Consider the following 27,412-nt stretch of genomic DNA (forward strand, 5'->3'; position numbering starts at 1 on the left):
TGGTTCTGTACAGCTACGGGACATTTGCATATTTTTCAATCTTGTTGCATCATAGTTGGGACACCCTGTATAATGGGGATCATATATAAGCAAGTGCTGTATGTCGTCCTTTTGAGTATTCTTCATGTCCCCGCCGTTCTAGTTCATCAGCGACTAAAATAAGTTTGTTTACTTAACTCCTACGTGGAATGATTTCTAAAGCATCATATATTGGTACGTATTAACCAAGTTGACGAGCAGGATGCAGTGCGTCGCAGTAATATGACCTAAGGAGCTCTTCACTGCGAGCCTAGAAATCGGTGCAGCTTTTTTTACCCACAATCTTCTTCGCATTAGCTGAAATCATTCTTTTTTTCACTCCCGACGATTCGGGAAAGCACGTAGAACGCGTGCGACCGAGACGAGCGAAAAATATTTGTGCCGGCCGTGGCGTGCCCGAATCTAATGCATTTTAACACTTAACCACTCATCAGAGGATAGCTGCTATTCACTTATTATTTACTCTACTAACAAGGCACGATATGCATTAGCTTAACCCTAGTTATTTCAAATATGCGACCGCTAATTGCGAAGAAAAACGCCCGCTTCGAAACCCGCAGCACCAACCGCCGTGCCTCCGCGCCCGGGGGCGGGGAGCGATCTTGCTGTCGACTGCAGCGCCGCCGCTGCTGTCATGATTGCTTGCAACACTCCGCCGCCGCCGTTGCTCTCACCTCCCCCTTCTAGACACCATACCGTCGGCGGGGACACCGGCCGTCCAGCTCATGACGCAAGTCTTAAGTGCGCGCCCATTGGTGGAGGCTAGTATGCACCCGCCTTTGAGGGGGCACATGCCGCTGCCTTCTAAAGTTGTACCCGACTATTATAGTATAGAATAAGGCATCGCTACAAAATACCGGCCCTGCTTGCACGTGAGCTCCTGCTGTTACCGACTCCAAGCTTATTTGGATGAACCGTTTCCGGCTGCGTTCGAGGCATTTATCTTGTCATTTCCACATAAAGAAACGTTCGCTGCGTCTGTTCAACGCAGGAGGCGTTGGTCTGTTGTTTGGCGTGTAACCACGACACATTTTTTTCTTCTCTCCTCTCTTCACTGCAACGGCCGGGCGCATGTGCGCTCACTTAGGAATGTAAAGCTGGATGACCACAGATTCAAGTATACATTTTTCATAGAACAAAAAGTATAGTACAATTACTCAGACAATGCGGCACTTATCGCATCACGTCCTCTCACTTTAACCATATCATGAACACCAATCTTGGGAACCGCTACGTGCCTTTCATCGATGAGCGACCTACACGCTGAAGATTTGCATTGGTAAAGCTTGTCGGAAGTGCTGTTTTACGGGCTTGTGCGCACTCATAGACACGGTTTCTCCCAGGCTGCGATGTCGGCGGTTTTGCTGGTGAGATCCTGTAGATTCATTTCAAGTGGATACGTCTTGCAAACTCACCTTATACAATTATACAATTGCTAGATGTGCCGTAAAGTAATTAATTAATCAGTTAATTAGTGAGTTTTGTTCAGTAGTTTAATATGCGTTTTCATTTACCGTGCTAGTGATGTCCACCTCTTCGGATAATCCAGCTCAGGGACAAGAATTATGCTATCTGCCACAGACGATATTAGAAAATTCTGGAAAACTTCAAAATTATCACCCCGTATGTTAAAGTGTTACAGTACCCAGAGCAGCCAAGCTACTTTCATTCGAAGAAGTGATGAACAGGATACAGAGGCTCCTTCTATAACTATAGCGATGAAGTTAGAAGGGCCTTGAAAGACATGACCAGGGGGAAAGCTGCTGGAGAAGATGGAATAACAGTTGATTTAATCAAAGATGGAGGAGATACCACGCTTGAAAAGCTTGCGGCTCTTTATACGCAATGCCTCTCTCGACTTCAAGTGTACCAGAAAGTTAGAAGAACGCCTACATTATACTCATACATAATAAGGAAGACGTTAAAGAATTGAAGAATTATAAACCCATTAGCTTGCTTTCAATATTGTATAAAATGTTCACCAAGATAATTTCCAATAGAATCAGGGCAACACGTGACTTAAGAAACCAAGAGAACAGGCTGGCTTCAGGAAGGGATATTCTACGATAGATCGTATCCGTGTCATCAATCAGGTAATAGAGAAATCTGCGGAGTGCAGTCAACCTCTCTATATGGCTTTCATAGATTATGAAAAAAAGCATTTGATTCAGTAGAGATACCAGCAGTCATAGAGGCATTGCGTAATCCAGGAGTACAAGAGGCATACGTGAATATCTTGGCAAATATCTACAAGGATTGCACAGCAACCTTGGTTCTCCACAAGAAAAGTAGAAAGTTACCTATCAAGAAAGGGGTCAGGCACGGAGACACTATCTCTCCGATGCTATTCACTGCATGCTTAGAAGTATTCAAGCTCTTGGACTGGGAAGGCTTGGGAGTGAGATGCAACGGCGATTATCTCAGCAGCCTTCGGTTTGCAGATGATATTGTCCGATTTAGCAACAATGGGGACGAATTGCAGCAAATGATTGAGGACCGTAACCAAGAAAGTGTAAAAGTGGGGTTGAAGATTAATATCCAGAAGACAAACATAATGTTCAATAGCCTGGCAAGGGAACAAGAATTCAGGATCGCCAGTCAGCCTCTGGAGTCTGTAAAGGAGTACGTTTATGTAGGTCAATTACTCACAGGGGACCCTGATCATGAGAAAGAAATTTACAGAAGAATAAAATTGGATTGGAGTTGCTACGATTCCTTTAGAACTGCGATGCCCGGACACGTGTATTAAATTCCGATTCACGTTGAGCGACCACGCTCGGACCACGTGCGACGCATTGTAATCGGCGTGCCTAACGATCTCGCTCGTCAACATGAATAGGCGTGTCAGTCGCGAGGGTCAGAGACGAAACCTGACGTGCCGCCCTCAACCTTTCTTCCCCCGCTGAGGACGTTCACCCCGCTCCGGTCACCCACCATCTCCACTCCGTCTGGTTTGCCTCATGTCCTGCAGTGGGATAGAAGAGAGGGGGAGACTGCCCGGATGGTGGAGGGTATAAGAAAGCCAGCCAGAAGCCGCGTGGAGAACACTTTTGCTTTGCCCTAGCGTGCAGGTGCATGCACGCTGAACTTTTCTTGTACGCTTTCTTTGGAGCACACTGCTCACTCACTCGTAACCATGTATTAAACTTCTGTTACTTGTTTTTACGTCGCCTCATCTTCCCTGCCGGACCCTCTCCGATGGTCAACCTGGTTCGAGCTCCAAACAGACGCTGTTGAAGGTACCCCCAAACCTCGGCCCGTAACAGAGTGCATACGGCAGGCATTGCCAAATCCTGACTGGGAGCTTACCACTGTCGTTGAAAAGAAAAGTGTACAATCATTGCATTCTGCCGGTGCTAACATATGGGGCAGAAACTTGGAGGTTAACAAAGAAGCTCGAGATCAAGTTAAGGACCCCACAAAGAGCGATGGAACGAAAAATCTTAGGACTAACGTTAAGAGACAGGAAGAGAGAGGTGTGGATCAGAGAACAAACGGGGATAGCCGATATTCTAGTTGACATTAAGCGGAAGAAATGGAGCTGGGCAGGCCATGTAATGCGTATATATAGGATGGATAACCGGTGGACCATTAGGGTTACAGAATGGATACCAAGAGAAGGGAAGCGCAGTCGAGGACGGCAGAAAACTAGGAGGGTACGTGATAACGTTAGGAAATTTGCAGGCGCAAGTTGGAATCAGCTAGCGCAAGACAGGGGTAATTGGAGATCACAGGGAGAGGCCTTCGTCCTGCAGTGGACATGAATATATAGGCTGATGAGGATGATGACGTTAAAGTTTCCCCACTAGCTCCCGTGGTCCTAATCCTGATAACAGATCCTGATAACCTCTTCTCAGGTCTCGTTAGTTGCTTATCGATAAAGCATTACACTACATTGTAAACAAATGAAAGACGTAACTTTAAAACTTCCAAGCGTTTTCCCTGCACAATGGCCCAAATATGCAAAATAAACTATAAAATCGGTGACGTCACAATGACCTAACCAGCTAGCGCTGTGGTTAGGACACGGAACACAGGAAAAGAAGTTTGGCCGCCATTTCCACCGCCAATAGGTAGGTGGTGCCCAAATCCACGCGCCAGCGACGGTTTTCTAAGCAAAACGATATATTTTATTTCTTCACAGGGGCACGCCGTTGCTTGGCTGAGAAGGGTAAATAGTAAATGCGACTGTGCATGATAACCTTATCGTTCGTGCTTCCGACACACAATTGGCGCTGTCAACACGATTCGAAAACCTGCGCGAGCTGTGAATCTGGATGCAGGCTGCTTACGTACAGCAAGCATTACATTACCCCGTAGATGTTTGCTGCATGTTTATGTAGAGTAAGTAGTACCGCAAGCACAAAGCTATCGGAACCGACGCCGTGCAATAACACTCCTATAGCCTGCGCGGGTTATCGATAAAACATATACTCAGCCAGCTGTACAAGACGGTGAAGTGGACATCGATAAGGGCTTTCCTCGTGTTACCTTTGCTTTCACTCATACGACCCGGCAGCGCCAGTGACTCAATGTGCGTCAGGCACACAACTCTTATTTTTTTTCCTTCGCTCTATGTATAGCGTGCCGGCAGGATAAACCTAGCGCCAGTAACGAGTCGACATCGTATGCAGTCGGTACTTACGTCGCACGTGCTGCAGCCGGTTTCAGAAGACAAGAACCTCAGGTGCGTTCGCGCCAAGCGCGGCTAATGCGTGCAGGAGCTAACGGGGCCACTTCAATTCGGTCACTTGAATATAAAAAAAAGCAATGTAACGTATTTACTGAGAACGTGCCCAGTCCCAATAAATTAAGTACTTCCCATTGCAAAAGAAGTAAAGGCCCTTTGCTGACAACGGCATATTGGCATTTACTTTGCTTGCGATAGGCGCAACTCCAGCAAAGTGAGTACATTCGTATGCATGTGCGGTCCTTGCTTAATTAAAGTAGATGAGAAAGCCAAGTGAGCATCTGGGAGGTTCGATGAAAGCGATACTTCGCTACAAGCGGGAACCTGCATTGAGAGCGTCCTGTGAGAGCGCGAAAGACTTAATTCAAGCAAAGCCATTTTTCAAATGACGTGACGGTTATTTATGTAGACAGTCGTTGTTTACTGTATATATATATATATATATATATATATATATATATATATATATATATATAGGAACGGTGACCTCGCCTAATGTCGAGTCTCATGCGGAAGCGCATGTTTTACCGTCTCGCTCCATTGAAACATTTTCTTAGGACGGATACGCGAAATCCGTCCACAACAAGCTTGTCGGCTACCAAGAATAAATGCCCACAGTGCGCGGTTGCGTCTTTTGTATACACGTACGTACGATCACATGTGAAAGGCACGCAACGCAGTGAGCGGGCGCTTGCGTGCTTAATTCAGTAAAATATCCGGACAAACGGCTGATATAGGTTCAGAGACGGAGGAGTTCAAGCTGCTGCCGAACCCTACCTTTTCTACGCCATTTCGATCAGCCTGTTGCAGATTTTAATTCCTTTCCCTTTTATTCCGCTTTAACAGAGCGAAGAACCGATCAGAACAGCCCGGTCGTCGACTCTCGAAATGAGCGCCGAAGTCAGTGCGGCAACTCCGGCTCAAACGCTCGACGACTGCGACCCCGAGACGCCCGACCGTCGTCAACCCGTATTTCTCGTGGAATGTAGCGACGGGGACACAATCGAACAAGCGAGTAGCAAGTCCGTCGAAGACGTCGGCGTCGTCAGCAAGGGCGCACCCGGTTGGCGTCGTGCTATCAACGCCCTACTGGTCGCCAGGCTCGAGATATACCTGGCGCTCTACGTGGTGGCTCGAAGGATGAGCGCCACAGTGGTCCAGGACTTGCTCATTCAGAAGTCCTGCCTCAACACGCTCGCCCTCAACTCCAGCGTCTGCTCTCATCTGGACGACTTCGAGGACGTCAAGGACAAGGCCGAACAGTACGCCAGCACGACGAGCATGATGCGTGCCATCGTGCTCCTGGCACCTTCGGCGGTCATGGCCATCTTCGTCGGGCCCTGGTGCGACAAGTACGGCTACCGGACGCCGCTGGTGACCGCCATGGTGGGTTTCATGGCGAGCACGCTGCTGGACATCTTCACCGTGTACCACATGGCGATGCCGCTCTACGCGAACATCCTGTCCATGGTTCCGGACGGCCTGTGCGGAGGACCCATCAGCATCCTTACGGCCGTCTTCAGCGCGGCGACTCTGTCGACCAGGGAGGACCGCAGGCGCGTGAGGTTCTTCGCGCTCAGCATAGTGATGTCGCTAAGTGGTCCCCTGGGCAGCTACGTCGGCGGCCAGGTGTACGGCCATTTCGGCTGGAAGCCCGTGCTGTACTCGTCTTTCGCGCTCGAGTCGTTCGCGCTCGTATGGGCCTTCGCTGCCATCAAGAACCTCGCGAAGCCCGAGCACGCGAAGGACGGGCTGTCGCTAAGGCTGAAGAACTTCTTCCAGCTGCATAACCTGACCGAAAGCTTCAGAAATGCGATTAAGCCTCGGCCCAACAGGGGACGTGTGCAGCTGTGGTGTCTCTTCGGGGCCACCTGCTGCGTCATATTTGACCTGTCGTGTGAGTATACATAATAACTTCGATCAAGCGATGAAGTTCAAAAGTGGATCATTGGTGCGTCTAGAGCTGAAGCAATGCGGCGACCAGACGCGCACGCACCAGCTGCAGGGGAACGGACAAACACGGTTATAAACGAGGCGACACGAATGCCTCGTCTGTGTTACCTTGTTCTTTAGAACACTAGAGAAACACCAAATCAGTTTAGTGTACGAGTTCATTCTTTTAAAACCTAATTTGAATTTATTTTGCGGATAGGAGCTGAATATTATCGGGGAAAACGAGGGTCAAACTTTCCGTTTTTGAGTTTCGCCCACCACGACGCCATGCAGTGCGACATCGCTGATTACGCTGTTTTTGCGTATGTTTAGGTAATATTGAGCATAGTTTCCTACAGACTCTATGGTTTTAAGTACTCTCTTATACCTTGGCAAGAATCTGGTCCCGAAACACGCTGTCGAAATATATCCTGCGCTTCCTAAACTAGTTAAAGAGGACCTACACTTAGCTATTCATTTCAACCACGAAGCAAAACGGTATTTGCACGTTCCCATTCGCTTCACGCAGCGCAGGCTTCATGCGAAACGACCTGACAGCATTTCCTGCATCTTGACCGGGAGATAGTGTTAGGCTTGTACAATAGTTCCGCATACAAACATTCAAATGACGTCTTGAAATGCAGGGCGCATGAAACAAAAAATTTAAAAGCTTGTCCCCGAGCACATGTCTTTTCAGAGACACATGCGCACTTTGTTGAAGGACTAACCTTTACACACAGCACACAAGCAGCGAAAAGTTAGGCACAGTAAATACTGATAAGCAACAGATTGACAGGGGTGGGACTGCCCAGAGTCATTTTGGAGCAAGTAAAATTGCTTTTTGGAGCAGGCCAATCTAAATTTTGGTGGAATAATGGAATATGGCAGCGCACTTAGAAACCACGAAGAAACGCAGAATAAACCAACACGGATCGCATACAGTAGAAGCGCGCTTTGTATAGCTATAACGTACCAGATTATGGAAGAGTGGGTCGAGCAGCGACACGGCGCATTCTTTACTGTAAAGCCGGAAACATCGATGGCGGTACGATCGAACTACGACAGGCTCTGTCCCATCCCCGCGCAGACGCTCATGATGATAGCGGAAAATGTTCTCAAACTATGTGGTCCAATAGACGCGGTAACATAATTTCTGGGTCACCATATGTCACCGCAGGCCAAGAGAGCCGCAATCAACCGTGGGCTGGTATAACGTAAAACTAATCCAATCTGTTTTTATTGCAATCATATGGACACTCCAGGCGCATTTCTGCCGTCGCCGTGATGTTCTGTATAAAGTCTATAGGGCGATAACATCGTCGCCGCGCGCTGTATGCTGCATGTGCGAGTGAAAGCATGAGAGGGTGCATGAGTATGCTGTATGTGAGAGGGGGAAAGCGCGCCGTCTTCCGTCACGCGCAAGGCACCGGAGGAACGGGACGGAGGGGTTGGGTTCTACTATGGCAGCTGCTGCGTATGACGCGGCCGCGCGGGCCCTATCTTGAAAGCCATCTGCGACTGGGGACAGAGTGCGAGTGCTGATAGCTTCGTGTGCGCTGTGTTTTCGTCGCTTAGTTCGCGTTGACGCGAGAGGCAGCACGAAGGTCAATTTGCTCGCTGCTGGGGCCACGCTTCCTGACTCCAGCGATTTGACAGCGAGTTCCCGCGGTCATAGAGTGAGATGTGCTCATATATATTTGCTAGTGCGCGCGACACCATGCTTGTTAATTCAGGAAGTAAGCGAATGTTTGCAAGTTTATATGGCCGATAAAACTACTGTTACTTCGTATATTACTGTCCAGTTATTTGCTATCGCAATCGATGCTTCGCCTTTCGGGGGAAACTGCGACATTTTATGCCAAATCCGCCATTAGCCCTTTCGTGATAGGTCAAAATGGCGCAGGACCTCGTTCATATGGGCATAGAAAACGGATTGGAATAGTTATACGTTATACCGGCCCTGGGGACAGAGACGCCAATCCGCTGCAGAGCGCGCTTCCCTATAAATATCTAGTTCGTTCGCATGCGCTCTCAGCCTACTTTTCGTTGTTATGCACCTCCGCTACGGAGGTGCACCTCTGCCACTCAACTTATTCTAGTACACTCTAAATACACCCGCCCTGGCCGTTGCGACAACAGCATGGAGTGGCCGCGCGCGCGCCGAAAGCCCGGGGTTAAAAGCGCGAAAATTACGAGAAACTGTGCGGGAGGCGCCGTCGCGCATTCTGCAGAATGTGAACGGCTGCACTCTTTTTCGGAGAACGAATCAGCTCACGCACTGTTCGCGGCCACTGCCAGAGTACACATACCGAATCCGTTATGGCGCAACGTGGCGCAATTGCGGTCAATTTTCTGTGCTTGGCGCAGAAATTTGCGTTTGCATCAAGATGGCGCAGGAGTCCCACCCATGCATTGATTTCAGATCACAGTGACATTTTCGGGCTAGACTGGTGTTACAGATTTCGCCTGCTTTATAAAATTGTCCATATAAACTTTCTCGAAGCAAGCACATCTCGCTTGAATCCGTTCACCATCGGAAGGCTTTCAACGGCAGGTTCGGGCATCGCGACGAACGAAACTGTTCCGCGAACAGAATTTATTTTTCGTAACACGACGCAACGTTGGTGAAATTGTAAAACGAGCCCGAATTCGTAACCTTTACAGAAAATTTTGGGGAACTGCTTTTAGGGAGCTGTCGCAGGGTCGGTGGTGCGATGTGTACATGTATATACAGGGTGTTTCAGTGAGCACTTTCAAAAATTCTTAAAGGTTGCCTGTGGCAGATAGCACAATTCTAGTTCAGTGAGCTGGTCTACTCGCAGAGGCGGACATTACTTGCACAAGAAATTGAAATGCACAATCGAATAATTATCAAAAATTCACTAATTAAACTTTTAACTAATTACCTGATGGCCCATATTGCAATTTACAAATATTAGCCGTGGAGTTTGCAAGACGGATCCACTTGAAACGAATTCTCGGGATGACAACAGTTGCGAGATATCAATTCCCGAACTTTACGGAGAAATGCATTGGCGTTCCAGTTAATTTTGTGCTTCAATGCATAAAGCGATGTTTTGTTAAGAAACTAACTGGAACGCCAATGCATTCCTCCGCAAAGTTCGTGAAATATCTCGAAAGTGATGTCCCTTGAAAAAGGTCGGTCCACCGACTGAAACTGTTGAGTAAATAAACCAAAGATAACCGCGAAGTTGTGCTTAATTTCTCATTCTCTCTCTCTCTCTCTCATATATATATATATATATATATATATATATGCGTGCTCTTGGCAGCCTCGGGAATCGCGTACTTCTACGTGCGCAAGATGTACTCCTGGACGGTGGCCTACTACTCGACGGTGCAGTCCGTCTCCACCGTGGTGGGCGTGGCCCTGAACGTGCCTATCGTCTTCCTCTTCGTGAAGGTCCTCAAGATCAGCGACCCCGCCATGGCGCTCGTGGGCTCCTGCTTTGCGGCTGCGCAGATGGTCATATTGGGACTCGCCTACGAAGAATGGCTGTACTACCTGCGTAAGTGCACTCGTTTTACAATCTACAAAAAAAAAAAAAAAAAAAAGACAGTATTGAATACACGGTGAGCGGACAAGCCGACGAAGACTCAAAACTAAAAGCGACGTCCTTCTCAAGGAAGAACGCGGGAAATTCGACAACGTGCGGTGCCTTCTATATCCGCATTTCTGCGCTGGCTGTCCCCAGACTTCAACGAACACAAAGTACTCGAGATTAGGTAAGTTTTGCTGAATAATTCGTCACAGCAGTGACAGGCATCAGAATTTGCGCAATTATCGCCACTACGATTACTAATTGCAAAATTTCACTAATTAACTTTTAAATAGTCTTCAGGGTCCACGTTGCAGTTGGAGAGACTTAGCGCTTAAAACTGTGCCTAACACCTGTTTCGTGAAATACAAAGTGTGCCGTGAAATGTGTTGCTGTTCCATTTAACAGTTCCCAGCATTGCATTTTTTTTTTTGAAAGAGCGGGAACATAAAATAGCTGTAACAGTCGTCTTAATTAGAGTTGGTGAAATTTTGTTAATTATAGCATTGGCGATTATCACGCTAGTTAGCCTGGTCAGTAAAAATTTCCGTTTTTAACGAATCCCCAAAAGTTCAGTAATGTTAAGCAGTGATCGCAGAAACATGCTGCCTATTCAGACGAAAATGGCCCTTCTCACAATGGCGCAATAGATAGCGTAAAATTTTTTTTACCCGTCATGAACATTTGCTTGGAAAGGCGCATGAACGCCTGCGGACGGGAAACGTTTAACATTTTAATTTGATACTAAAGTTGGTTTTAAAATGCCGGACCTGGTGTCATCGATATAGTCGTGACGTCAAAAAAACATATCACAATTACCTGACGTTCAAGTTGCAGCTCATTAACCTTGACCTTAATGCATTCAGTTTAGCTCAACGTGCTGAATGCGCTAAAACAACGCGTTAAAGAACGCGTTGGCAAAGGAAAGTGATATGCAGTACCAGTGTGTCCCTGAACGATTCTGTATATAGCAGACCAGTGTGCACGCGCCGCTGACCCAGGAATACAACAGCAGTTCTCCAGCTCGGTGACGCACTTTCAAAGCATGTGCAAAAAAAGAACGATCATCCGGAAAAACGTCAAGCTGCAGCTGCATGTTCTATCCGGCATGAGCAAGTGCGTGGAGCAATAGGTTACCTAAAGAGGTGCTGCAGCCACCCCAAACGCAATGCAGCTGTTTTCCGGTCAGATATGCAGCCCCGCGACAAGCGTGATTCAGACTGAGGCATTGGCCTCGCGAGATTTTACGAACCTTCCCGGACTTTGCTGCTGCGTTACCGAATAGCCCATGCAGCACAACACTCATCTATATTACCCCTGCACACGTGCCAGTTGCAGGCTCCGTTCTCTGCGTAACTGAGCAGTGAAACAACATACGGTACCTGAATATCTTCACTGCAACAAACGTACGCCTTCGAGCGCACAGATCCTTTATTAAAGCGGAACTTTCCGTGCCTTCTCTTCCGGGGTTTGGTGCGTCTGCTGGGTCGGCGGCTTTTTGCCGGATAAGGTGGCCCGGTCCTGGAGATAGTGCAATTAGTAAACTGTACCGTTGCTAGAGATGGCGTGATGGAATGTGGGTTGATCCAGGAGGCAGTGTAATCCGCGGTGGGGTTTCCCGCGTGTTGCTGATTTGCCGGACCAGGCAAGCGTAATCGTTATACTGAAAAACGGGTTGCAGAACAACTAGTTTTTACGGCACTTAACCGCTTAACGAAAGCTTCGCTTCCCACGGATTCCAAAGTGTGCGTTGGATATCTACAATTTTACAGAATAAAAATTTTAAAGAATCTCTGCCCAAGCACTCCGTACATATGGTTAACCAGCGAAGCTGAAACGTGCGGCCCCGGTGTTTATCACTGGGTTAATCCCGACAGTTCATTAAACGACGGCTTGGTGGGCTGCCGAATCCTCGGTACGCAGTTGCTGCATTCCGCTCGGCCACCCGGGCCTGTTCTTCTGCCCGGACTGTAGGATCGGCACAGCGCGAACACGAGCTCTCTCACGGTGCTGCTGTCGGCGCTGTTCTTCGTAAGCTGCCTGCTGTTCGGGAGTTCGTACGATGCGTGGCCTACCCATGTTGAAGTTGGAGAGAAACTGCTGCACGCGAGCTCGGCTGCGACGGAGAGAACGACGCCACTGACGGCGCAGCCAATGGCGCGCCTCTCTTTCTCTTGTGGCAAGGGTAGTTCAAGGGCGCGTTACCGGTCCCGGAGCCCACCACCCGGAGTCCACAGGGCACGGTGTTACTTCTTACACCGTGCCACAGGGGTTAGTGCCATTGCGCTTGGACCCTTTCTGCACTATCACCAGGATCGGCCCACATTTCTGCGCACACCGGATTGACAGATTTTGGTTCCGCCTAGCAGCTTCGCTGTAATAAACAAAACTAACGCTTAGTTCTCTCTTACCCTGACATATATTTTTTCGACGCCTCTGTCTTCCAGGTGGCGCGTGCATCGCGGAACATGAGGTACCGTCGCAGGGCGGTTCATTCACTTGAAGAGTTTTAGCTTGACGCTCGCGTGTTATCGTTACTGCATAACCGCGATACGTGATTGTCGCGATACGCGATACCAGATAGCCTCCAAGACAGGGCGACGCGCGGTGTGCGCAGCGCGAGCTCGGAGTCCATGATGCAACCCTTACATGTGGCGTAACGTACGAATGAATTATAATATGACGTGGGCAAGCTTCGTGTCGTTCACCCAGTCAGCGTCTATGATATCTCCCGAAACAGGTTTGCAATACACATCCATTGTAAACACAGCCTGTGATTGGGAACACAGGGCGGTTCAGAAGAGTTTTAGCTTGACGCTCGCGTGTTATCGTTACTGCATAACCGCGATACGTGATTGTCGCGATACGCGATACCAGATGCATGATACGTGCTGGTGACCCCTTGCGAGGGACTGTTCAACTGTGTGCGTGCAACCGTACCTCCAAGACAGACATTTACGTATGACGTAATGTACGAAGGGACACACGCACCTTATGAAATTCAGTTTGCACTTCAAAAGGGCCTGTGATTGGGCAGTTTGTTAAGCCATATTTAATGGTTTACCGACTTGACATTTAATGGTTTTGGATTTCTCTCTCAGCCCTTGTTGCGTGAAAGGACGGTTGTGGACCTTGATACCATGAAAAAAAAAAATTACTGAGGATCCTCAGAGCGCCCTAAATAATTTACTATACTAGCTCCTCTACGAACCCTGGAGACCCAGTTTAGTTTGTGTTAGTACAGCTACTTATACTGAAGTACTATACGCTGTACTGTCTCAGCAAGAACAAAACCACGGTTGCGAACTGTGGATGTGCGACGATCAGTTCTGCGTCCCTGCGAAGGCAAAGCGGAAGGGAGGGAGCGAAACCAAGCGAGGCCATGATAGTTTAGCGTTATCACCCCCCCCCCCCCCCCCCCGCTCGCAACAAAGATTGGCTCGTGTGTATTATACTTGGCCGCGCGAAGCATGGTCAGAGAGCGGTCCTTTGTCTTTGGACGCGAAGGTCGCTGCCGAGGACAGTGCACGCGGATGCCAGTCGTCGCGTCGAAGGTTCAGTACCGACGCCAGTGTGCAGCTTGCCGCGGTGAGCTCGCTCAGCAATGAAGCTCGTTTGCACTACTCTGAAAGGTTCCGAACGCGGGCCAGTAAGCCCATGTTTACCGTAATGTTCATGCACAATAGTGACGCGGAATTCATACAGAACTCGGTGAATTCCTCACGAACTCTGTTTACGTGCGCGTTCTAGAGAGAGCTTTAGCTTGTCCGCACACGTAATTACCGTTCGCGGAATGCCAGGTTACCGGGGGCATAAACGCGAACGCCATCTTGTGACGCAGAGTTTAACGCGAGTACACGGAGTTGTTATTGCAGTAACTGAGCATATGCTATTTATCTGCGGGTGGACGTGAAGCGTCGGCAGCGGTAAATTCTACATGCACTCCCTTTAGCTTTATATTGCTTCGACGGAAACACCCATATGTAACACGAAAACGTTCCACGTGTCGTTGGACAACGTTTCACAAGATGGCGCTGCTACCAGCGCCCACGCCTAATGGAATGCGACGGGATCCACCCAGCGAGAACCGTAGGTAACGTGCAACTCCCAGAAGCGCTTGGGTTTAAAGTGGAAGGAAACGTAAACAGATCAGCCGTAGAGATCAGCAAGAGACGATTAGAGTACTGGTGGAAAAAAAGCAGGGAAAATATGGATACGACCTGATCTCTTGAAATCATAGGCAGCGGTACAAGGTAAAATTTTGAAAAAGAATATTAATGAGAGGTATACAAAAATGCTAGATAAAGAACATGTATAGTATACCGGATTAAATCAAGCAGGCTAGGTGACTATTTGTCGCCGCCCCGTTTCAAAGGGGATGCCAATAAATCATCATCATCATCATCACGTTTACCGTATAACAGTATGTTCGTAAAGAGTATGTTGGTATGTTGTTCGTAAAGAGTATGCTCGCTTAGACGCCCGTTCCTGTACTGAGCGTAATCGTGCCTCGGCGTAACCGTGCGAAAGACGAAAGAGCGAACGCGGAGCGCAGTGGAGGATGAAAGACGGCGAGATCGAAGAGAGCGCGAGAAGTAGGGTATGGTGAAAGTGTGAGATGAAATGCTGAGTGCCGCGCAAGACGGGCTCTGCGGCGACGACTGCTACGATATGGCGGCAGAGTAGCGCGCGCCGTCGTCTGTTCACCGATGACATACGGCGAGCGCGTCTACTGATACCATATATGGATACAAAGCGCTGCATGGGCGGAGGTCTGTCTGCGGCGGCTGCTATGAATCGCGCCCACGCGCTGCCTCTCGCCATCTTCCGATTAGCGAGGCGCAGTCACACCACACTTTGCTGCGTTTACAATGTACGGCACGAGACAGATTGTCCGCGCCAGCCAATATATCGCGAAATGAAAACGGATAGTACTGCGCTCAAATTTCGCATTAGGGAGTACCGTAATTGTCGGGTAATTGTTTTCGTGTAATTAGCATAAGAATGATGTGGATTCCGTTAAGATGAATACAGAAAACGTTATCAGGATGCACGCAAACTTTTGTATCTTTAGCAGGGATTTACTACTATGGAAAACATACCGATTCATCAGTCCGCACACGTAATTATTTCAGTAGGTTATATAAGCACGCCGCGTGACAGAGTCACCGGTAGAAAAGCACAGGCGAGCGTTTTATATAATGGCTAAGCGGCTTTTACATTCAAGTATGATCACATCTCCAAACAATCAGGTGTGTGCTTTGGCGTGCACAGCTTTTTTTTTTTTAACAGCTGTGTGATTTGGTGTGCACTGCTCTCTTTTTTCATGCTTGCAGTGTGCCCAAAGCAAGTGACCCAATGTGAAGCTTGTCGTAAATGATGCGCCGTGAAAATCTGTACCGTAATACGTTAAACTCTACAGGGTGGAATGACGTGCAAAACGCTGTTGACACACAGTGATTTTAGTAGGGCTTTTTTAAAGGCATAACTCTGAAGAAAACACCCATACTACGCCCTTCAGGAAACAAAGGCGTCCGAATACCATATTTTGCAGGGTATACTCATTACAATAGTGTGGGCTGAATAGGAACGTCTTTCGGTGTGGCGAAACTGGACACAAGGAAGAACTAGTTGCGCTACACCGAAAGGCCTTCATGATGTACCAACAAGCCCAAATATCAACACTCATCCAGAGCAACATTTTATCTTGGCAATGCAGCAACGCTTATTGTGGCCTTACAGAATGATTCGTAATTAGTTATACATGTTGCTCACAAAGCTTGCACAACCTGCTGCGGCAGCCCAGTGGTAATGGCGTTGCTGCTGAACTCGAGGTCGCGGGTTCGCTTCCCGACCACATTTCGATGGGGGCGAAATTCAGAAACACTTGTGTACCGTGCATTGGGTACACGTTAATAAAGGAACCTGAGGTTGCCAAAATTTATCCGAAATCTTGCACTACGGCCTGCCTCATATAACCAGATCGTAAGTTTCGGCAAGTAAAACCTTTCTTTTTGTGCGATAGCAATTGTATGGTCACTCCAGGCGTATGTCTGCCGTCGTCGTCATTGTGATGTTTCGTAATAAAGTAATACATCGTAATATACATCGTCACCACGGGCTGTACGCTGTATGTGCGAGTGAAAGCATTCGAGGGTGAGCCGACGACGGCGGCTCAATCGCGCGCGCAAGGGAGGACAGCGGGGAGGAATCGCGACGTCTTCCGTGGCGCACAAGGCGCTCTGGAGGCAGGGGAGGGGGGCGTTCTGCTCCGGCGGTTTCCGCGGTCGAGTGAGATGTGTTCATGCTTGCTTGACACCATGATTGTTAATTTAGTTAGTATGCAAATGTTTACAAGTTTATACGGCCGCTCAATCTACTATCCTTACTTCGTATAGCTGTCATCCAATTTGCTATCGCAACCAATGCATCGCCTTTCGGGCGAAACTGCAACTCTTTTTTTTAAATACAATGTTATATCAAATCAGTTTTACGGAAGCTCGTAAGATGGAGGAGGGTACATCATATTCACGGTCCCTCTGCTTCAAGATGTCGACTAATTCGGCCTTGCGCTGCGATCTGCTAGCCTCCTGGTTAGCTAAAATGGTAGAGCGACCGCCCCGCAGAAAGGCGTTGGTCCCTGCTTCGATTCCAGGACCAGGATGAATTTTTCAACTGCGAAGCTTTCCGAGAAATCTGTATGGGTTTTTGTATTGATCTCCTTTCCTTCGAATGTATGGCCATCTCCCATTTCATTCGTCTACTACGTTATGTTTATTATGACGGGGATAAAGGTTATAACATTCCTATCCGTGTGTTATTAAAAAAAGTTATACCATTTTTTATACAGTTTTATTTGCACTATTGGCAATGCCAAGTGTTTGAAAAGTATTCGTATGTGCGAATAGTGACTATATAATTCGAGTGGGTGATTCGAATAGGACAATATTCGATTCATTATTTGCAAGTTTCGAATATTCACACATCTCCATAATTCAGGCTACACGCTTCTATAACCCCTGAAGGTCACTAAAAAAATAAAGAATGCGTTTTTTATGTGCAGAATGCCTCGTGGGACTCCCCACTTTCCTTGGCCAAGTGGGCGTGAGGACCCACCTCTCTAAGCTCGTGGCACCTGACGAAGTCGGTAAGTGCCAAGCTCTTGCCATGGCGTGTATACTGTCGAAAATTTCACCCAGGATCTGTCCTCGTTTTCACGACGGCCAGTATTGCGCACAAACTCGGCAACAACACGTGGATAGAGACAGACACAAGCGAATTTAAATATATTTCAGAATTTGTTAGGATGAAAGTAAACGCACAGTTGCATAGAAAACTCTCTTCATAGATTATACCTACCTTTCTATTCTACCTTTTATTCACAAATGATAACAGAGTTTTGAAATAATACTTTGCATATACTAAGCTGATTTACTGTTGCGTTTTAGCACCACTTATACCAGAGTACTTTGTACTCTGCTTATACCAAGCGCCGTCATCTCGGGAGCTATTTTTTCGGATAGGTATCCGATATAGCGGCTCGAGATTATGGCATCTGTATAGTGGACTAAAATAGCGTATCTGGTTTGCTGCACCAAATTAAGCCAGCAATAGAAAGGCCACTTCGAAACAAGCCTGCGAGAATCGGCAAAGCTGGCTGCAAATGTAGCCCAAGCGTGCTATTCTGGACATTGTCAAATTCTGTAATGGCGGCATTTTGAACCTATTGGACACGCCCAGAGGGCTGCCCTGATTGGTTCGAAATTCCGCCGTTACTAAATTTGGCAATATGGCAGAATTTGACAATGTCCAGAATAGCACCACAAGACGAATGAAACATTTTATCCAAGGTATATGGATGGATGGATGCAAAACTTTAATGAAAGTCCTAAGGTACGCGACTCAGCGCGCAGCGGGCCGCTCCCACATTGGGACAGTCAGGCCATGCCCGACCGCCGCATCGTGGGCCCTCTGGTCAGCCCATAGTGTGCCCCGGTATCGGCGAAATGCATTTTTAACGCGAAAGCGTTAAGGGCTCCGTGTCGCAGAAAATTCGGTGTCGGTGGTGTAGTCCGGCAGAAAAAATCCCGAACCACAACCACGCAGGCCTTCCAGCTGGCGCATAGGCGTTACTGAACTACTAATTGAATTTCTCAAAGTAAAATGCGCCAGAAAATTCGTAAAGTATGACTTGCACAGAACCTACAGACATGATAGCGCTGGATTGTAATTTAAATATACGAGAAAACATAATTATGTTATGCAGAAACTCACAAACCCCTTTTTGCTTGCGATGAGTCGCTGCTTGTAGCCTCTGCTTTACGGGGTATGAGCCATTGCTCTGCCCTGTACTGCTGCCGGGATCGGCCCACCATAGTTTTCCGAAGACGTTACACCACGACAAAATTCCGGGATCCTAGCCATAGACAGCTGCGCTGTAAAAATTAACGGAGCTGGGCAGACCATGTAATGCGTAAGGCAGATAACCGGTGGACTACTAGAGTTGCAGAATGGATGCCAAGGGAAGGGAAGCACAGTTGAGGACGGCAGAAAGTTGGGTGGGGTGATGACGTGAGGTAATTTCCAAGCTCAAGTTAGAATCAGCTAGCACAAGACTATTGCGTTCCACTCTTAAAGGCGAAGCTTAGGCGACCTCCACGTTTTTGGGGCCATATTCGGCGCGGTGTTCGCTCATATATTACTTTCACGCCGCGATTGGGCCAAATATACATCAACATCGCTTTATGTAGCCACGAGGAACGCAAACCATCCACAATTCTCATTTAGTGGCCCTTCAACAGTTTCCCACGCCTTCAAGTAAAGAAAACAGAAAAAAAAAAAACGAAAGTTGTTTTTCTCCGCTTTTGTTGCTGTTTTTCGAACACTCACAGGTCAGTATTAGCATGAAAGAGGGCCGGATAAATACAAAAAAGAAGAAAAAGAAATGAAAGACAAGTGGCAAAGCTACTCCAAATTTACGGCAAGCTCCGCAAGTGCCCTGTGCTTGTTTTGCAGGCAAGGTGTTCTCGCTAATGGCCTCGTTCGAATCCGTGGTACCCATCATCGGCGAGGTGCTGCTCACCACTATATTCAACCAGTCCATCGAATTTTTGCCAGGAATGCCTTATCTTGTGGCCGCCGGAATCACCTGCATCGCCGTCGGACTCACTGCGTAAGTCACCACAAGCCGCCAACTCCCACATTTTCTTTTTTTTTTCCTCTCAGAAGCGCACGGGTTTTTTTAATTTATCTGTGCCAACTGGCACTCAATTAAGGTGGTTCAATGTGCTCAAAAATGCAGAAACGATTCCACATCAGCAAAAAAAAAAATAAATTAAAAATAAATTTAAAAAGCAACTGCTTTGTAACTTTCCCTGGACAGATCAGCCCAGAGGGCTGCTTCACATCATCGAATTCCACCATGTTGTCAAATTCTGTAATGACAGCATTTTGAGCCAATAAGAGATGCTGCAGCAGCCCTCTGGGCCAACCAGTGCTGACAAGATGTTGAATTTGACAATATGGCGGAATTCGACTATGTCCAGAAAAGCACCCCAGGTAAGCAATCCGTAGAAGCGCTGGTAGCGGCAACATGTGAGAATGTTTTAAACTACAATGAATTCTAAACAGATGGGACCAGAATAATATGTTTGAATGATGGCTCGAAGCCTATTTAGGGGAGTAGGTATGCAGATAGCTGAATTGACTAGGTGGAATTCTGATCATTTTCTGTAAACTGCATGTACTGTAGCTACTAAAGCAGACACTTTTGCTACAGTGAGTTTAGCCAAATCTCCTAATAACAAATTGTTAGTAAAGTTCAGAGCAATATATAATACACTAATGTTGTCCACTTTACAAGTCATAAATATGCAGCCAAAAGAGTTGCAGTACAGTCGAGCACCTCGACAATGAATGCCTCTATAACTGAAATGACCTGCATAACGAAGGAATAATTTTCTCCCAATTTTATTGCAAGGCTTCACGGTGTGCAAGCTTTACAACAAAATGACCTGTATAATGAATGATTTCGGAGGCCCCAAGCACTTTGTCATAAAGGCACTCGACTATATCTGCTTTTGTTGTGGAGTTATACATCTGTAAACTTGATTCATCACATTTTAAACATTACAAAATCTGAATATTTGGAAGAAAATTAAGGATCTATAAAGTCTGCCTTTGAACTGTCATTAAATCCACTTTTTCTTTTTTAAAATTAAAATAAATTGTGTACACTGATCAGCAATGCTTCTGACATACGTGCAACTCTCTCACTTCAAGATACGTCACCAAAGTGCACCGGTACAGCATAAAGTACCAGGAAATGTCCAAGTCAGAGATATCCTCTGGACCAATCAACGACTGAGGCATCAGCCAACCTGAGCATTGACGGACAGCTCCAGACAGACGCACACAGGTGCTTGGCAGCCACTTGCATTAAGTGTGGAAGGTGTTGGAATGTTTCCTCGTTGCTTTCTGGCAAAACAACTGGACTTGAGCAATGGACTCCACATGAACTACCACATCAGCAGACGCATTACTGCCATGGACCCTTGTTGATTGCACATGCTGCTGCACTGCGGAGACAGCTCCCCAATTTCTTTAAAAGGACATTTGCGCTTACAAGCCATGATTTCAAACTTATTGCAAAGACTGCCCAAAGGCTATGCCCTTAGCTAGTGTCACTGCCCAAAGGCTATGCGCTTAGCTAGTGTCGTTTACCTCCTTCAACTGGCAAAAGCTTCTTTCATTATTTTACAGAAACCCTCTATATATATGTAATATATAGTATAATGCATAGTCTATATAGAGAATGTCTTTCGACTTCCTATGATTATAGACAGCACAGTACTGTGCAATATGCTTGTTGCTTTACCTTATTTTCATGTGATATGATAGAGATGTTGTTTATAGGTATTGTATATACAAATGAAGAAATCTAAAGGGAACAAAACATTAGTAAAGTGCTTACACGACCAGCATAAGTCTAAAGGTTACTTACTGTACATGTGCACATAAATAATTTAACTACAACCTAAGCACACAAGGAGCCCACCAGAAAGGCCCAAAATAGGCCCTTTGTTCAGTCAAGACTAACAAAAGTGCCTTGCTCCTCCTCCTACAGCAAGGTATGGGCAATACCCTCCTTTGCAGACTTTGCACAGATTAAGTAGATAACCTTAGCTGCACATGACATATTAGTGTCACTGCTGGTCACTAGCAGTGCAAATAACGAGGAAAAAATAGAGAACAAACTGTAGCACTGATTATCAGCTAAGGTTTATGGTTTGCCCTTCTGAAGGCATGCACAAAAATTCAAACAAAAAATGTTATTTCTGCAGAAGTAAACAGTTAAATCCCATTGGCAGTCAGCACTTTGCCCAGCCCATTCTCTCCCCTATATTTTGCACTGCAAGCACACAGATATGAACTGCTGACTCAACCATCACGTCATTACTGTTATTATTTGTATGTTTTCTACTGCACACCTGCTGTGATATCGACAGAATTGAACTTAATTCTAGGGTTTTACATGCCAAAACCACAACTTGATTATGTAGCACGTCGTAGTGGGGGGCTCCGGATTAAATTTGACCACTAGGAGATCTTTAACATGCCCCCAATGCACGAGACATGGGTGTTTTTGCACTTCGCCCTCATCGAAATGTGGCGGCCGCCATCTGGATTAACAGGGACAAATTGACATGGACAAATTGATGATACTGTGCAATATTCATACAGGTCAGAGCAGCTGGCCCATAACCACTCTTCTACAGATTCCAGTTTACATAAGCACACTTCTGCACTTTTCGTAATAGTGTACAGCAATTGCAACCAATGAATTCATCAATGAGCAATCAAATCCAATGTATTTGATTCTGATTGTAAACATCTATGCCATCATGTTTTCAGTAGACAATTTTATTCCACCGTTGCAACTGACACACATTGATTGCAAGCACCAGTGCCCCAATTTATTAAAATTCAATCAGGTAAATTGCAAAATTGCCTTATTGTGAAATTACTTGAATTACCAGGCTTTCACCAAGCTGTACGTTAGTCTTGACCAAAGCACTTGCAGACTCCACCTTTTCTATTTTTACCCTCTGCATTCTGGAACATTTTGCCACTTGATGTGTGTATATGGAAATAGCACTAACTGGAGAAACCAAGGACAATTTCATGCTCAGATGGTACTTACTATTTATTTTACTCTATTTTTATGTATTGCACAAATGGACAACAAATATTTATGAATATTGTTTGCATTGCACATTTGTAATTACTACCCCCCTTACTTACACATGCTCACTAAAGCCATATGTGGCACCATTTTTGTACTTTTACATGTTTGTTCAATTACTGTCAGACCGCCTTTCTTTTTTTATTAATTTTGCTCTCTATGCCATTTCTGCATAGCTTGTTTTCATTCATACAATGTGCACGTGATGTCTCATTGTACTTTTGACTTCCAGACCTCTTCTTGCAGATCAATACTGTGTATATACCTAAAATGGTAATAAAATTGAATCTGTTTAGGAAGGACCAAACCAGAATGTGGCCTTCCTCTTTAGGTGTTCTGTAGTGCTCTAAAGCACACAATACTAGTGGCAAGGATAGGTTCCAGATTCATAGCAATAGCTGGAGGTGGGAATGGCCATAGTCATTGTTATCTTTATGAGAACACTGTCTTAATGTCGTGGCTATAGGAGTGACAGGCTTGCAGGACTGACAGCTAATCAAGAGGACATCAGTGGACTAAACCGTGACCCAGAAATCCATTTTTCAAGTAGGCCCATATATTACGTGTAACAGTCTTTCAGTGGTGGCCTGTCCGGACCCAGAGATGGGTTTGACTGGGGACTGAGGGCCATGGTTTAATTGCAGGAGTCATTAGGGGGGCAGTGGCCGAATACTGGACCAGGGACGCCAATTCCTGTTCTGGCGAGGGAACAGGGGTAATTGGAGATCGCAGGGAGAGGCCTCTGTCCTGCAATGGACATAAATATAGGCTGATGATGATGAACCGTCACATTCAAAATGAGGCACATGTGGTTTTGCTATTAAGAGAAGGCTCTACCTCCAGCACTGTCTATTCAAATTGCTTACACATAATTTGTTGCATACTGTATATTGCATAATTGCATATTTTTATTTATGTCCTGAATTATTTAGAAGAATTGTTGGCAATCGGAAAGTTAAAGAAAAAAAAAAAACTGCATGAAGCATCACGTTCAAATCAATAAAGCTCTGAAAGAAAAAGAAAAAAAAGAAGGCTTACAGTTTTACAGTTTAATAAACTGCACGTAATTGCAAAATGCAAAGTGTGCTAGATTGATATAATATACAATGTACAGATGATGTTTTGAAAACTTGTGCACAAGAAGTAATGATTTCACATAACCTGTTTGTTGCCTTTTGACACTCCAATGGACAAAGTTTTAAAGAAATGCAATACCTGCTCTTGATGCAGTGTTAGAGAGTTGTAAAGGTAGGGCTTCAATTATGAAACTTGCCGATTTTCGGCAAATTCCACAAAAGTGTTGAACCATATCAATATCAGCTCCGTAATAGTCTGCAAAATTTAACACCTTCTTTGAGACTAAACAAGTTTTATTCAAATCAGTTTGGCATGGTCGAATGTAAAACTTGCACACAACACTGCAAGTGCATATGGACTCAAAATTTCAAGTAACCAGATATGCACGCACTGGACAACCACTATTGAAGACAGTGTGACGACCAGGTCATTCACGAAGGATTTAGTTTGAACACATAGCTAAATGTGGGATAGCTCACTGGTGAGATAAATAAATCTCTGCAAGCTAGTATGTACTTACTATGAAAGATACTGTGGTCAAAGCAAGAATAACATTTTTCAATAAATATAAACTTAGGGGACACTTTAAGACTTGTGAATGTATTCTTATATATAGAACACTGTATATATAGAGCGCTGTACGTTCTGCTTTCAGTTACCACAACTTACATTTTACAGCTAACTGTTTTTGCAACACACAAGCAAAAGCTGCCACCATAGGGCTAGTGAATTATGATAGTTACGGTGCAACAGTGTTCCTAAGATGCATAAAACAAAAATTCAAAGGCAGCAAAGTCACACAAGGAGCCTATGTGTTTCACAATGCAAGCAAGTATTGCTTCCACTTATAAGTGTGAGCAGTACTTTAGTTTAAATAACTTACTCAGCATTTTGTGAAGAATGGGTTTAGCAGCCAGGTAGCTGCTAAAACTTCTTCAAATGAATTCCTCCAATGTAAAGCTGGCCATAATAGTTGATAACTGTTGGCTCCGTGGTCAATGTCTCACCTTCTCAATTCGGCAAACTTGACCAGCTCTTGTAATATGCTAACGTTGTGTATAAATACATATCTATTCTTGACGATGAACCGTATCCATTGTTCTGCCACCGTACTCAACTATATCTTTCTTTCTATTTCTGCTCAATGGCAAAAACTGGCCACTGAGTGACAGCACTGACAATGTTCCATGCTTGAGCCCCCCTCCTTTTCTGAACCCACCAGTGACACCCTCACACTCATTCCAGTGTCTTGAGTGTTAAGGAGTGCTTGAGTGAACGTTAGTAGTTGTGTTAATGCAAGTGAAGGAAAGTGCACATGTATACAAAATATCAGCAAGTTTAAGCTCAGTCAAGGTATGGCAATTTGCTGCATGTTTGCTTGGCATAACAGTGCAAGTAAGTTTGCCAGCAAGGTACCCAACAGTATTAAGCAGCAGCTCTGTACTACGATCTGATTTCTGTGCTATATTTCATAAAAAGGTTTGCTCTCCTGGAGAGTACAGTGACTTCTCTGCGTGATTTGTTTTTTGATCACCACTGCATGTGGTCGTTCCACTGCCCATTTTAAAATTAATGTGTATGCAAAAGTGTGCAGCAGTTTCCTTTCATGTATACACATTTATGAGAGTGAGTACAAAGTTATCTGTGCTTTGGTTATCGGTAAGTTCTCAGCATGAAGTTGCAGAGTCACAGCTGTGTAGGTTTGCAATGCCGCATGAGTTGCAACCATGGTGAGAACAATGGCTTCCACACGAGTATCAGCCACGAAGCAGTAGCTGAACAAAAGTTTGCAACAAAAATCAAAGTCCCTGTCGTTTCTACATGGGAACCGCTTCTATAAGACTCCGCGTGATTACAGATGGGCAAAATTCGTTATTTAATTCGTTGAAACGCTTACTGTTGAAAAACGCAGTACATTTGCCTTTTAGGAAATTCATCCAAACTAAATTTCGAAGCGAGAGTGCGCACAGCCTTCTTTGATCGCCCCACGCATATACCCGCTTCAAGCTCTCGATTATGCGACGTCCCGCGCCAGACAGGCAAGCCTGGCAAAAGCGTTACCAGATGCCGATACAAAGTTTAGGCAGTCACAAGCGCGCGCTGCGCTGCTCCTCGGACCTCGCGCATCGCATGAGTTGGCGGCGGACTTTGGGCAAAAACAACGGTTGTGGTTCCAGGGCGGTGCCTGGCACTCTCGCAATGTACTCGAGTTGCAAGCAGACGACGTCTGCTTTTCGGCGAGGCTCCACGGCTTTTTTCTCAGGCGCCTTTCACGATTACAAGCGGTAAGTTGGTTCCTTTTTGGATGTGTGCGAGTTTGAGGGTGCTAAAAAAGAGGCAGGAATGGGGGAAAAAAAAAAAAGAATTGCTACGCTTTCGCAAAATAATTCTTATCGCACGTGTATTTGTCATGCGTGCGAATTAATACGCGGTGCAGTATTTCGCTACAATGAGACGAATACCTTAGCAAGCTGAACAAGTGCCTGAGTGATCTCTAGGAATAAGGCATGAATTAACGGAAGTTGAGAAAGAGCTCTGAGCCGGGAAAAAAGTTTATTTTTCTTCTCTGACAGATGCGGCGAGCATCTGTCAGAAATAAAGTGCACTGTTAACATAATTGTCGCTTTACAACGAGGTCACGCATAGTGGCGCGTTATGAAAGCGCGAAATCAGGATTTACACGCAGTTTGTCACTTACAAGCCTTGTAACACACAAGAAAAATCGCGCTCCACGAGCTTTCACGGGCTGGCGAACGAACACAGAGCACACATACAAGTTGCACGGGGGCGTATACGAAGTACACAGAGCGTCAGAACGCCGAGCGAGAACCGCGGCCTGTGAGCGCAGACTTCTATTTACTAAGTACTACCAACTACTTCAATATGCCTTCACGCAGCACGTCCAGATTTCTACGTCTTGTAAGTTTTCTCCTGTTTCGTTAGTAATCCCCGAAACAGGTTTGTTTCGCTTCAGTTTCTGAGAAGACATTCGCCTCTCCAATGGCAATATATTTCATGTTCAACAGTTGCTTAGTGAAGAAAAACGACGTTTAGTGTTAACGTGCAATGCGTCTAAGAGCCAGCAACGGTACGGCGCCTGGCAGTATTTCCCTTGTCATGAGAAAAAGCAAAGTGAGACCTATAAGTTTAAGCAAGCGTAGCGTTAAAGCCTTAAAAGGGCGAAATACATACCTGCATGAACCGTAGCAATGCAGCAGCATTGCGCGCGCTTTTTGGAGAGCAATGTTAGCCGACAGTTTATAGTCAACTGCAGCGTTACAAAAATTCTTTTAATAATTATAGATCTTACGAAATCTTTTACAAAATTAATAATTCAAGAATAGTAAAACATAAAACAAAACAATGTTCTATGCAAAATTTTACAATTCCAACCATAAGATTTTATCTCAAAACCGTACTGCAAGCGACAAAAACAACCGCATACGTCATAGTTGTCAAGCGGCAGTGAATAGTAGAGGTACGGCGCTGAACAAGTAGGGAAGTAGAATTAGATGGCGACTCTCATAGGGTTTCATGAAATAATTGTAGGGAAATATATGGCGACTTTGAAGTAAAATCACGGCCTTTGAGATTTAATTTTGGTTTGAGGGAGTTGTCACGGAACATCTTATAGAGTTACAAATGTAGACACGAAATCCACGCCCCAAAGTGTAGCGCCCTCTATCTTTAAATTGCAGATCTTAAAGGCTATGCTTTTGCTGGTTGATTGCGGCCAATGCGGCAAAGGCGACTGTGGGAGCCAGAAACCCGTCATAGACGTCAAGATTTAGACACCACATATTGAAATGTAAAATAAATTAATTTTGACTAGATCGTATAAGCGTTACTATATAAACTGGTGTTTTTTTT

General features: G+C 45.8%; 2 protein-coding genes and 1 long non-coding RNA gene across 3 annotated transcripts in view; 2 read left to right on the top strand and 1 right to left on the bottom strand.

Moving 5' to 3' along the window:
• LOC119434016 (uncharacterized) overlaps nucleotides 1-22,778 on the top strand; it is a 25,247-nt gene extending 2,469 nt beyond the window's left edge. Inside the window, exons 2-6 of the mRNA XM_037701314.2 lie at nucleotides 5,576-6,626; nucleotides 9,955-10,191; nucleotides 17,285-17,368; nucleotides 19,237-19,393; nucleotides 20,503-22,778. Coding sequence (XP_037557242.1) covers nucleotides 5,576-6,626; nucleotides 9,955-10,191; nucleotides 17,285-17,368; nucleotides 19,237-19,393; nucleotides 20,503-20,587 — 1,614 coding nt within the window. The 3' untranslated portion in view covers nucleotides 20,588-22,778. The remainder of the gene's footprint in view (nucleotides 1-5,575; nucleotides 6,627-9,954; nucleotides 10,192-17,284; nucleotides 17,369-19,236; nucleotides 19,394-20,502) is intronic.
• On the bottom strand, nucleotides 22,408-26,966 carry LOC125941392 (uncharacterized). The gene is made up of 3 exons (XR_007464232.1): nucleotides 26,745-26,966; nucleotides 24,426-24,588; nucleotides 22,408-23,212 (listed from the first exon to the last, which is right to left on the bottom strand). It is a non-coding gene; the product is annotated as an uncharacterized LOC125941392 (long non-coding RNA).
• LOC119434015 (proton-coupled folate transporter) overlaps nucleotides 25,208-27,412 on the top strand; it is a 50,839-nt gene continuing 48,634 nt past the window's right edge. The window contains exon 1 of the mRNA XM_037701312.2: nucleotides 25,208-25,827. The gene's annotated coding sequence lies outside the window, so the exon portion shown is untranslated. The remainder of the gene's footprint in view (nucleotides 25,828-27,412) is intronic.

This window comes from Dermacentor silvarum, chromosome 11 (assembly GCF_013339745.2).
Source record: "Dermacentor silvarum isolate Dsil-2018 chromosome 11, BIME_Dsil_1.4, whole genome shotgun sequence".
NCBI classification, from domain to species: domain Eukaryota; kingdom Metazoa; phylum Arthropoda; class Arachnida; order Ixodida; family Ixodidae; genus Dermacentor; species Dermacentor silvarum.